Source organism: Pezoporus occidentalis, unplaced genomic scaffold, assembly GCF_034315485.1.
Source record: "Pezoporus occidentalis ecotype Australia unplaced genomic scaffold, CSIRO_AGI_Poc_V1 ctg95, whole genome shotgun sequence".
NCBI classification, from domain to species: domain Eukaryota; kingdom Metazoa; phylum Chordata; class Aves; order Psittaciformes; family Psittacidae; genus Pezoporus; species Pezoporus occidentalis.
In genome coordinates this window covers 2,730,350-2,743,337 of record NW_026916315.1, presented here as the reverse complement: position 1 = coordinate 2,743,337, position 12,988 = coordinate 2,730,350, and the positions used below count along the sequence as shown (strand labels likewise).

At 41.6% G+C, this 12,988-nt stretch overlaps 1 protein-coding gene across 7 annotated transcripts in view; it reads left to right on the top strand.

Annotated features, from left to right (window-relative positions):
• Nucleotides 1–12,988, top strand: part of PXYLP1 (2-phosphoxylose phosphatase 1) — a 65,462-nt gene that overhangs the window by 33,087 nt on the left and 19,387 nt on the right. The window contains exon 1 of one of the 7 annotated variants that reach the window (XM_062606264.1): nucleotides 7,958–8,036. The exons of 4 other annotated variants lie outside the window; for them this stretch is intronic. In XM_062606264.1, coding sequence (XP_062462248.1) covers nucleotides 7,973–8,036 — 64 coding nt within the window. In that variant the 5' untranslated portion in view covers nucleotides 7,958–7,972. Of the gene's footprint in view, nucleotides 1–7,957; nucleotides 8,037–9,041; nucleotides 9,320–11,386; nucleotides 11,406–12,988 lie in introns of those variants that run through there. 2 more of the 7 variants (XM_062606260.1, XM_062606265.1) reach the window with 2 other exon arrangements.

Here is a 12,988-nt window from a genome sequence, read left to right as displayed (position 1 = left end):
GAAAGGGTCAATGACTTTTTTAGGGACAGTCTTATAGGTATGTACCTATCATTAATTTTTCTGAGTCTTGAATGGATAGTAAACAAAGGAAAATCAATATTCACAGAAGGAAAAAAAATGTTGTGCTTACAGTAATTAATATTTTTGTCAGCCTTTACCTGGACTAATGCATTGATCTTAATTCTCTCTCTTTATATTTAACTTTGGAGTGAACTCTGTTTTGTTGCTAATAGTTAAGCTATCTTTCTTGGAATACCTGTGCTGTAGTTAAATCTTTCCTGTTCCTGCATCCTGTCAAACTGGGCTCTTGCTCTAATTGCAAATAATGCCACAAAGAGGTTCCACCAGAAGATGACTCGTATGTTATATGTAGTATTTTATTTAAACAAACCTGATCTATGTTTCTTTCAGTGATGTGGGTAATACCTTTATCTTTCTACACACCATGGTCCAGCTGTCTCAAGATACTTGGATTTATCACCAGAATGGGGCTGTAAAAGTAAATGAGAGTAAAATATGAAATGAGGAAGGATCTAATTTTTTTTCATTGTGATTATGTGAGACACACCTATAGGTTTGTTGTGTGAAGATGTGAGACTGGCCTTTGCTCCTCCTAAAGCACTCTTCAGCCAAGGACCCTCCTCTTGAGGGGCCTTGTGGAGGCCAAGAGGCTCCCCAAGAAGTGTGTGTACTCCTTGGTGACCTGGACTAAGATTTTTTGCAATTCAGTGATGTTCCAATATAACTGCTAGAAGCTATATTGCAGTTGAACTCTTGCAACCATCTGCATAGCTAGTCTTGCATGAAAGTCTGTGAAAATGCAGCTGGCTTTTGGGGGAGCTAATAGAAGATGATTGTATAGTGTTTTCTTCTTATGACTCATGATCTATTGTAGGTTTTTTCCTACCTCTTCAGATAGTGCAATCATTTTACGGTCATGAACTCAGTAGTGGGTTTTTTGGAGCCATTGCTTAGGACTGTCTGGCATTGCAGTTGCATACAATTTGAGATACAGTACATAGAATAAGTACCTCAGATTTTCTGTAAAGCTTTAAGAAATGCTCTGGGTTTTGTTTGGTTTTTGTTTGTTGTTATTGTGGGTATTTTTTAACGTGGAGTATACCTCTTATTCCTATGCCACTTTTTCTTTTTTTTTCTTCTATAAGCCAGTAGTTACTTGCCTTTTTATGTCAATTGAATGTCTTCTTAGAAAAGTGCAGTTTGTACTTTAACGTGTATAAACTTGATGATGGGCAATTTCAGTTAAGACGTGACAGTGAAGAAATTTGGGCTTTTTCTTTTAAGAATTGCTTGGTCATACCAAGCTTTAGTATGGCTACTAATGTTCTATGTTGTAGGTGGTTTTAGGCAATGTATGTAACTTTTAAACTGTATACAGTTGTCTGCACAGTGCGTTGAGCAACCTGATTGGAGTTAGCTCTGTTTTGAGGGCTGTGTTGAAACAGATGACCTGCAGAGGTCCCTTCCAATCTAAATGATTAGTTTATTCTGTAGCAGTAGACAGTCGATCAGGTGATTATTTATTTATTTATGAGCAAATCCCTTTTTTGTTTTTTAAAATTTCAGGAGTATTAGCCTTATCAACTCAACAAAAGCATAGTAATGCAGTTCTCTGCTGTTCTTTTTCCATAGCTTTCTGATGCTGAGTCAAGCTGCCTTACAGGTAATGCCAGATGTGTTTTGGATTGGCAGCTCTGTCTTTTAAAGCAAAAAAAAAACAAACCCCAAACTGTTCTAGGATTTTTCCATAGGTTAGTTGTATACTGACCTGAACTGTGTTTTAGCACGTGTAATGTTGTTTTTACATTCTGAAATTCACCTTGTTTGTAGAAATACTAAAGAGAGATGGTTGTATTTCTAATGTGAAGCTGTTATATACTTTATGATCATAAAATGTTTGGGATTCGGGTTTGGTTCAAGCAGGTGAAATCTGTACAGTATAAGCCCTCCATGCTCACAAGAATGCAGCCCCTCTGAGCAGGGTTTTCATTCTAGCTCCTGTTTGGGTTTTCCAGGATAACAGATTTCAGTGTTATAGAGGCAGTTGTGTGGATCCAGTCCCCACAGCCATGGCCTGCCAGGAAGACAGACGTGCTTTGGGCAGCTTTGGTCTTTGCTCACCTGTGGGCAAAGGCATAGAGAACGCCTGGGTCTGATTCTGCCCATCTCGTTTACCCTCTCTGCTGAGCTTCCCTGTTCTGGCTGGTTGGGCAGTGGGAAGTGATTGTCACCTCTGAAGGTTTCTTCTTTTCCATGTGCAATTTCTCAGCTGCTCATCCCCTTGCTGTAGGCTGCCTTCCTTTATACCTTTGTTTTTTCATGGTTCGTAGATTATGGCATTGAAACAAAACCTGGGTGTCTTAAGCTAAGAAGGTAAAGACAGCCTCATCACCCTGCTTTGTTTTAGTAAAGCCCTTTATTAATCCTTTGCTGACCACTCTCTTTAGACCAGCTTTGTGAGAATTCACAGTCAATTTATACTCTATTAGCTTTATCCCTCTTTAATTAGACCTTTTAGGACAATGCTATCTCTTAATTGCAAATGGATTCCTCATACATAAATTGTTTGTTCTTTGTTTGAGATTTGTGTTCTGCATCTTCATCAGAGGAATGTTCTGACCTAACTCTCTTCCCTCCTTGTTCAGAGTTCAGGCATAGAGTCTCAATGTGAGACTACCAAGAAACTATAACATCAGTGTTTATAATGCAGTTGTATTCCTCTGTTTATGGGCTACATGCAGTCTTCAGGAAATCATGGATGACTGCTTAAACGTTAGATACGATGATAGGTTTGTTGTTCAGAGCTGTGCTTTGTGCCTGCCTTAATCCCCACTGTGCTGTTGCAATTTTAGTTGAAAACCATTGTTTTTATGGATGTGCTAGTCCTCCTGTATGTATCTGTTTCATATTCTTCAGATAGTTTTTCTGCATGTTTCTTCTTAGTCCTCTTAATTTTCCTCTTGCAATTTATCTTCCAGGCAGTTTTGTTCTTTTATCTGTGCTTTTGCTGGGCTTTCATTGCTGAAACAATACGGTGATTTACTTAATGCAAAGTGTCTCATCATTTGACTCTGAAGATTTTTGGAAAATTTATTGTGTGTTCTTGGGCTTGTGTGTCTTCTGTGATTAATGAGGTTTCTTAGGCTGTACTGATTTTGAAGATTTTAGTGACTGCAGGCAGGTTGGTTTTTTTTTTTTTTTTTTGTTGTTTCTTTTTTAAATTGTAATCTCTGTTTCTGAAGTTACTTCCCTTTTAAATTTTCAGAGCTTGCTCACCAAGAGAAAAGCAGTGCTTGCACATACTAAATGGCATTGTGGTTTATTTCTTAATGATGTTGGGTCTAAGCAGTTTGTATTTAAAAGACTGAGGCTTTTGTGGACTTACTGCAGTGAATTGTAAAGTCTTGCAAAATGGAAGTGATCTCCCTTTATGATTTTTGTGAGATGGTTGGATTAAAATAGCTGGAAACCTTAAGTAATTTTGTGTTTACCAACTGTGCACATTAATAAGGATGGAGACAAGAAATAAGATTCACCATCTTCCTCTAAGCTGGTTTATGGCAAGTGTCCTAAAGATATCAATAATGCTGTGATGCAGAGAATGCTGCTCTGAATTTCTAAGGTTAATGATGGTGCCTGGACAGCCTTCCCCAGCACAAAAATCTGTCAGGCTCTACAGCATTAAATATGTTGCTCTGGGCTTTACTGCTAGCAAACCCATGGCAGTTTTCTGTGCCCTGGTGCTGACAAGGACAAACAAGTGAGCTCGCTTGGCTTGGGTAAGCAGTGGCATATGGTGTTGAGATCACTTCCCTGAGCAGGTCAGGTTGTGGACAGAAAACAGTTGGGATTAGATATGAAACAGAAAGCTGCTAATTTAATGCAGTAGTGAAAATATTGATTTGAATTTGTAAGGCTTTTTATCTTGGAAGGACACTCATGTAGAGAAGTGGCAGATGTCTGTTGATTGTGTTTGACGGATAACATTAACATATTAAACAGTTTTCATCCTGTGCCTTTGCAGAGGCTATGGCTGATCTGTAGACATGGTGGGGTTTTCTGCCTTTTGTGCCCTTGAGAGAGATTACTCTATCTGACCCAGGTGTGCAGACATAGAGATACTGCTGGGAAGTGCAGAAAGCAGCTCTGTTGGGTGGTGACAGAAAGATGCTTTTACTAGTGAGCAGATGTACAGAATTTGTTACAGCCCAAAAAGCTGCTGAGTTGGTGTTCTGAAACCACGGGAGCAATGCTGTAAAGATGGGCAGAGCAAATATGTACTTTTAACTCCTTTAATCTGCTTGGTTTTACCTATGCGTTTTGTGATTTTAATCCTAAGAAGAGCCCTAAGAGGCAACAATATGCACCTGAAGCTGTAGATAACAGATGCTATCTTTTAAAGGGGTAAAAAATATTTTATCTAGGATAATAAAAAACAATTGTGCAGACTTTCTCTTTGAGGAGTAAGGGATTAGTAGAAAGAGTTAATGAATTTCTTAAAGAATAAATGCAGGGGAGCATGCATATTTCAGCAGCAGAGAGCCAGTGTCAAAGATGTTAAGTGTTAGCGACAGATTGCTAGGGAAGAGAACAGGAGCAGCTGCTGAACTATCTTGTACTCTACTGCACAGGGCATATTTTTGTATCATTCTCAGCTGCTGTCAATGAAACGATCACTGAAGCCAGAGGATATGCAGTCCATGTTCCTGAGAAAATTTTTTTTTGCCATGTTTCCTCCTGCAATGTTGAACACTTATTGTTGTCCTCCATTTTTGTGTTCAGTTCACATGTGAAATCTGCCAAGTGTCTTTTTTTCAGTCATGATGTAATCATTGCTGCACAGCTTCCCACTCCAGTATTTGCGAGATCCAAAAAATACACAGGACAAAAAAAAAAATAACAAAGGTCACCACCAACAGGCAAATTATGGCAGTAGCATTCAGTGCATTGTGTCCTGCAGCTACCTTTTCATGTTGACCTTTATTTTGAGACAATACTATGGAAATGGGAAGATTTGCCAGCGGTTTCTGAACACAGCTGATAAAAGCTGTTTTGTAAATCTGTTCTAGGACAACTCAGCTGGATTAGTTCATTTACCAGTTGCTGAGTTCTGTAGACAGACACAGAACAGAGCTTTAGAATCTTATAGTAGTGCTCATGAATTTTGTTAGATAAGTTGTTAGATAGTGTCTAGCTCTACTGTATTTATAAAAATCATGTTTCCAGGCCATAAAACCCCTCAATTTTGTATACTTAAGCCTTGTGTGGTACCCTTCAGGACACTGATTTGGTGCAGTCGAAGTCATCTCACAGCCTGATAAGACACGACAGCTATGCAGATACATCGATAGGAATGACTTCATTTATAGCATCATGGTGCAGTTTATGTAACACTTCTCATTTGTGAATCCTAATGAGACAAGAATAGGCAAGGGACCAACATAACTGCTTCATTGTAAGCAGTGATGGGGCTTTTTTTGCATCCTGTCACTAAATAACCTGGAGCATGAGCAATATCTGACTTGAGTAATGTGTTTGTAGAGCAGGAAATCTGTCCGCCTGTCTAGATGTCTAGTAGGAACCTCCCCCATCCCCTTCAAAGCGACTGGAGAGCCAAGCAGTGAAGTAATTAGTGAGAAGCTGGTAAGGAAAATCTTTATTATGCAGATGTATTTATTTTAAAGACAGGAATACATTTAATTGATGGAAATATAAATCTTTTCCATGTTAAACAACATAGTGTTTCAGTGTAGTAGGAAAACAGAATAGAGGGTAATTTTTCACTTTGGGAGGAGAAGTGGAAAATTACTGTCTTCTTTAGAACTTGAAAAGGCTTGGATTTGCAGTCAGTATTGCTATGTTATTGCTGTCAAGCTGAAAATCCTGGAACCTATTTAAACCGTGCCATATGCCCTTCCGAACTGTCAACTGAAAAACAACTGAGGGGTGGGGAACCCTAAAACTATAAAGCTCTTTCAGAGCCACATCTGAACTTAATTAAGTACAAGCACCCATTGTGTAATTCAATGTACCTGATTAAATTCAGTCCCAAAACCACAACACTGCAAGGCCTGCCATATTGTGCTTTGGTTAAAAAAAGATTTTCTTAACGTATTTATTTTCCTTGTGTAAGTCAGAGTGGGACCCTGTAAAAGAATCAGCAAAGCATAAAGCTAATGCAGCTGGAAACAAGAAACTTGTTCTCAGAAATACTGGCATGAGTTGTTTAAAGCTTTAAACAACTCATGTACTTTTACCAGCAGTAAAAAAAAATAAAAATCAAAGCTTAAGGAACTAGAAAAAAGGAATGGAGAAAGGAAAACTTCAGGCAGCATTTATTAAAATTTCTTATTTCCAGTAGATATGTCCATCTCAGCCTTGACACGTGATTTTCCTCAGGTTACAAATGAAAATGAAACTGCAAACCAAAAAGAGTGTTTGTTTTCACTGTGAGATGCATAATAGTTGCTGTAGCTGATGGTCTTGTTAGTTATATTGTCTGCTGCACTTTTTCCCTCTAATGATGTCTTTGACAGTCTTTAAAAGGTAGCTGAAACACCTTTACTTTCAAGTATTTGTTAACAGGAAACCTGGCTGATGTTTTCTAGCAGTCAGCCTGATGATGATAACTTAATGCTGAAGTTGAGTCACATTAGCACATTAGTAATGCACTTGCTCCAGTGAGCAATGTGCAAGCCGTCATCTAGGTTTTGCCAGTTCTAGGGCATGTACGGTGCTTTGTTAGCGAGGCTCTGCCCAAGTGAGGTCTGTGATGAATCGACTGCTGCTTCTGTCTTGGGTAATTATTATAAGAAGCAAGGCTTCAGGTGAAGTTTTGGGGAACAGTCATTATCTATGTACCTTAACTTGAATGGCACTGCTTCTCTTATAGACAAAATGTGTACCCATATATGACATTTATGAAAACTGTGATATGCAGCATGTGTCACAGTGGGCTGAGCTTCTCTGCCTTTCTGCTGAAGAACAGTTGAGGCAATGCTGAAGTTCTCTTTGGCTGTGAAAACCAGGATCTGTTTATCCTAAATCTTAGTTCAAATTTCCCTTATTCTTTCCGGTTAGAAGAGAGTGGTTGGTTCCTCATGTGGCCTGCCCTGCTCCCATTCCCACCATGAATGACTGGCTGAATCCTCCAGGTGGAGGAAGGGTACTGGGGGAACTGATAATTCAGGCTCTGTGCTGACTGGGTCTGCAAAAGTAAAGGAAAAGGGAAATCCACCTCTTTATTATCACAACGAGTAATTTGGGAAGGAAACGAGACTTTTGTGTCATCATTTGCCGAGGTATCTCCAAAGAGGACGCCTTAAACCGGAGTGAGGGGAAGCTCCGCGTCCCGGAGCCTCAGATCTGAGCGGAGACAGCCCCGAGCCCTCGCCAGACCTTGCCTAGGAGCTGGCGGCTCCGCTGAGACGGGAAAGCGCTCACGGGGGCGGTGCCAGGAGGGGCGGTGCCAGGAGGGGCGGTGCCAGGAGGGGCGGTGCCAGGAGGGGCGGTGCCAGGAGGGGCGGTGCCAGGAGGGGCGGTGCCAGGAGGGGCGGCCCTGCCCTGAGCGGGTAAAACCCGGCCCGGGTAGCGCGGGAGCAGGGTTAGGCGCGGCAGTTGGGGCTGGGATCGGGCAGCGGGTGCGATGGTGAGCGGCCCTCTCGGGGTCAGGGCCCGCTCTGGGAGCTCTGCTCTGGCTGCCCCGGGAGTGGCAGCGTCGGCACCAGGCAGAGCCGATGAGAGGCGAGGCTGCAGCGCGGAGCTCGGGGTGCAGGCGAGGGTGCGCAGTGGGCGGGGCCGCCCTGGCGGAGGTCCTCGTGCAGCAGGTGCTGAGCTGCGGGACGCTGTCAGTAGCTGAAAGGTGCCAGGGAAGCTCAGAGCGAGCTGAGCTGCTTGCTCCAGGCGCACACTGTGCACCAGTAGTGGCGCTGTTTACTGGTGCATCTGCAGGATGTTCATTTGGTGCTGTGTGCGTTTCCTCGTTAGCCCGCTGCAGAACTATGAAACCGTCCTGGGTGGGGTTGTCAGATTTTGGAGGAGGAAGACCCTTGCTTTTAATTGTACTTTTTGTTGTTGTTGTGGGGTTTTTGTTTTTTGGTGTTTTGTTTTGTTTTGGGTTGCTTTTTTTTTTTTTTTTTTTTGGTGGTGTGGTTTGTGGGTTTTTGGTTTTTTTGGTTTGGGGTTGAGTTTAGGGTGTTTTTTTCTTTTTGGTTGGTTTTGGTTTAGGTTTTTTTTGTGGGCTTTTTTTTTTTTCTTTGTTACTAGCTCCCAGCTTCCTGGACTAATGCAGTCCTCCTTCTCTGTATGCGGTATGGTGGATGCTTGTGGCCCCTGCAGAGTCTGCATTATGGATGAAGGCCCTCTCTGTTAATATAGATCTCACATTTTGGGGCTTGCAAAGCTTTTATTCAGCTGTACAAAATAATAAACTGAGAAGGATAGATTGTGTGTCGTACAGGCATATCTGAACTTCATTGGTGTCCAAATATGCATTCGAAATCTGAAGTAGAGCTCTAAAGCGACCCTTGGGATGAGTGCAGGGTGACAGGGCTCAAGCCCAGGGCGGCTAGGTATTGGAGTTATTGCAGCCTTATGCCCAGGCTTCCTTGCTGCCAAACTGGCAGCGTGTACTTTTGGTGTTGCCCTATATGCTCTGCAGCCCACGTGCACTTTATCTACTTTTTCCAGGTTGTTTTCGTGCTGTATGCATCTTCACCTTTTTCCCCCATCTCAGGTTTTTGAAGCATTCCTACCTCTTTGTGGTGGCTCTTCCCTGCACTTCTCCTTTTCTAGCTGCCATTTTTTTTCAGAGGAAGAGGAACTAGAAGAGAAGGCTGTATTTCATCATCAGAATTTCACAAGCCTGAGTGCTCTCCTCTGTGCTAGGCACCCTTGTTAGTGCCCCGCTAGGAGCAGGGGGGCGGGGAGGGGGAAAGGTGGAGGAGGGATAAATAACTTATTGTGCTCTGCTGTGCGTATTTACTTTTTCTTTACCTGTTAGCATTAGGTTACTTTCAGTGGGGTTGGTGGAACTTTTTTTACTTACACTACTTTTTATTTTTATTTTTTTTCCTGCATTTTTGTTGTGTGGCTTCATTTCCATGTGACTGTTTTAAATAGTACGTTTGCATGGGGCTGAAAGAACCTTCTGTTTTGTAAAAGATCAAAACATCAGGTCTGGTTAGTGAGAATATTGAGACTAACATGGCTACTTGTGCTGCTGCTTCTCAGGCTGGTTGGAGCTACAAGAGAAAACAGAAATGGAAAATGTTTTTACTGCCTATCTATCTGGGTTTAGGTAAATGTTAATGGATTTATTTTTTTTTTTTTTAATGGATAAATGTTTTTCTTGGTGGTCAGGGGTGATACATTTTGTTTTTCAAAACAAACTAGGACTGCAAGAGGGAAAGAAATGGGTAATGGGGTGCTTAAGCATTTAATTTGGTGTTTCTACTATATGAACTGCACTTTGCTTTGTATTTGTTTTTCTGCTGTACTGAAGTCTGTCAAATTTATGTCAGTTTTGTAACTCTAATTCATATCAGGCTGGCTTCTGCTTGGGCTTCTGAGTGCAATAGCTGATGCGATAAACTTAACATTGTTCTAGAAGGGATTAGTTGCTGTTTAGTGATTGTTACAATTGTTATTCTGAAAGCATTTAGGAATGATTGTCTCTCTTGCTTAGAAACTACTTACCTCATAATTGTCTTTTTTGATATATTTTGTGCCATTCAGGTCTAGGGGGGAGGAGGGGTAGGACATGTGAGGGGGGAGGTGGAAATCAGTTGAATTAGCTTCTTGATCTTGTGACCTATTTAAGGTAATATTTAATGCATGCTAAGAATAAAACCATATGTCATAATATTTAAGATGCCACTGGTTTTGTTCATAAAGACAAAACAGTTGACTTTAAAATTCGGTGCCCAGGTTCTGTGGTTTTATTTAAAATAAAAATTACTGGAGGTTTTTTATTTCATTAAATTTAGTATCAGAGTTTGGATTTTATTTCCTCTGAATTTTGCAGCTTAAAAAAAGTTCAGTTTGGACCTGCGGAACACCTGAAGGCAGGATTGATTCTTCAGCAGTGTTTAGTTATCCTACTATGTGACTAGTGCCCCTCTGTCTCTCACAGGATAGTTGCTGTTTGACTGTTCTGTCAAGTCTTGCTTTTGTCTGATACCAGCCCATGTTTTTAGTTCTACTTTGTGTTTCAAGTAGCTTGAACTAGTTGGGACACGAAGCAGAGTTGCATTGAGGTCTCTTTCTTTTTATTGTTTCTGTAAATCTTTTGCTTTTTTCCTAGATATAACTTTTTCAAAATTAATGTTTCAAAGTAGTTTTTATGCAGTTTCTTTAGTTTTAAAAATCAGTTTATGAATAGTGGGAAATATATATTGTCTTTCCCTTTCTGTTGTCAGACTAGCTCTATAATAATATGTATATATTCTTCATAGTTTCAGCATTGGCAAAGTTTCCAGTTAGATCACCAAATAGGTTTCAGATATGTTTTATTAACTGCCCTGGCTGTGGGGAATGAACATTGAAATCATCTGTTTCATTTCTGTTTTACAGTGTTGTATTCCTGTCATAGTAAAACATGAGCTTTGAAAGGCACAACAATGTAAAAATCCTGTTCAAAAACTCCCTTAATCAAAGATTTAAGTATGACTATATACACATTGGCAGACTTCTGTTTTGGGCAAGTGCTTGTTACTGTGAACTAATAGAGCAAGTCATAAAACAGTGCTAAGCTATAAAAAGTTGTGTGAAACCTAGATAACAGAATTCTGATCTTATGATTTACAGCTGAAAGAGCACAACAGCATTTGGGAAATTCCAGCTCCATATGAAGGACCTTTTTGGACTCTTTCCCCCCACTCTGAGCTGTGTCAGGCCAATACTGTTGTAGGTTGGCTAGTTACATATGGACCAGAAAACCCACTTGGGAAACAGGCTGGATTGACACTGCAGAGGAGGACTTTCAGTAATTAAATACTTGTATACAGAGAGACAGTTGACTCTCCAAAGAGCTTTAAATAGCCACACTATGCGGTGAAGTGGGTACCAAAATTGAGGAACTAATGGAGCCTTTTGTGCAGTAGAGAGCTGGAGAGGATGAGGTGTGCAAAGAAGGACTCAACAGCTAGGAAGCGATATAAACGAAGGCAGCAAGGGAACATGAAGCCCAGGTAGTTGAAATGAAAAGGGAGGGAGAAAGGAGGAAACATAAATGCACAAGGCACTAGCAATGTCCAGGGAATTACAGAAGATGAGAAAACAATTGAGAGACCACTGAGATTTTAGTTGTTGGTATATATCCTGGGTTCAGTATGAAAAAATGTGTTGTCGTTTGGACCAGCAGAAGTCTTGAGTCCTGATCCAAAGTATTGAAACTTGCAGAATTGTTACAGCTTGTGAGGAGCTTTAACAAGGGAAAAGAAAGACCAGCCTCCTGGGTGGGCTTTTCAGGGTCACTGTGCTGATAAGGCTGAGCAAACAGAAAGCAGCTTTCCAACTGGAATTCATCTCTCCTTGGTCTTATTTCTTCCCTCTTCTTTGGGAATACTCTACTCTTATGTTTATACATTTGGTAGAAATTTCCAGTAGACTGCCTAGACTGGTACCTGGATCATATGATTTTTTTTTTCTATTTAAAATTTTTCCCCCAATATGTGTTATTTCAGGTGTGCTAAAAGTAAATACTGTTTGCTACAAAAGTGCTTATTTAGGTGACTGGAGATTTTTTACCTTCTTGATATTTTTCTCTGTCAAACATACAAACAGTTTGAATCATTTAAGTCAAGTCATAGAATAGTTTGTGTCGGAAGGGACCTTCTTAAGATCATAGAATAGTTAGGGTTGGAAAGGACCTTAAGATCATCTAGTTCCAACCCCCCTGCCATGGGCAGGGACACCTCACACTAAGCCATATCACCCAAGGCCTCATCCAACCTGGCCTTGAACACTGCCCGGGATGGAGCATTCACAACCTCCCTGGGCAACCTATTCCAGTGCCTCACCACCCTAACAGGAAAGAATTTCCTCCTTATATCCAATCTAAACTTCCCCTGTTTAAGGTTTAAGCCGTTACCCCTTGTCCTATCACTACAGTCTCTAATGAAGAGTCCCTCTCCAGCATCTCTATAGCCCCCCTTCAGATACTGGAAGGCTGCTATGAGGTCTCCATGCAGCCTTCTCCAGGCTGAACAGCCCCAACTTTCTCAGCCCGTCTTCATACGGGAGGTGCTCCAGTCCCCTGATCATCCTCGTGGCCCTTCTCTGGACTTGTTCCAACAGTTCCATGTCCTTTTTATGTTGAGGACACCAGAACTGCACACAATACTCCAGGTGAGGTCTCACGAGAGCAGGGTAGAGGGGCAGGATCACCTCCTTCGACCTGCTGGTCATGCTCCTCTTGATGCAGCCCAGGATACGGTTGGCTTTCTGGGCTGCAAGTGCACACTGCAGTCGGCTTATGTTCATTTTCTCATTGACCAACACCCCCAAGTCCTTCTCCACAGGGCTGCTCTATTGCTCCAACTGTAGTTGCACTTGGCATGGTTAAACTTCATGAGGTTGTCATCAGCCCACCTCACAAGCGTGTCAAGGTCCCTCTGGATGGCATTCCTTCCCTCCAGGGTATCAACCGAACCACACAGCTTGGTGTCATCGGCAAACTTGCTGAGGGCGCACTCAATCCCACTGTCCATGTCAGCGACAAAGGTGTTAAACAAGACCGGTCCCAACACCAATCCCTGAGGGACACCACTCGTTACTGGTCTCCAGCCAGACATTGAGCCATTGACCACAACTCTTTGCATGCTGTCATCCAGCCAGTTCTTTATCCACCGAGTGGTCCATCCATCAAATTGATGTCTCTCCAATTTAGAGACAAGGATGTTGTGTGGGACAGTGTCGAACGCTTTACACAAGTCCAGGTAGATGACATCAACTGTCATCAGTTCCT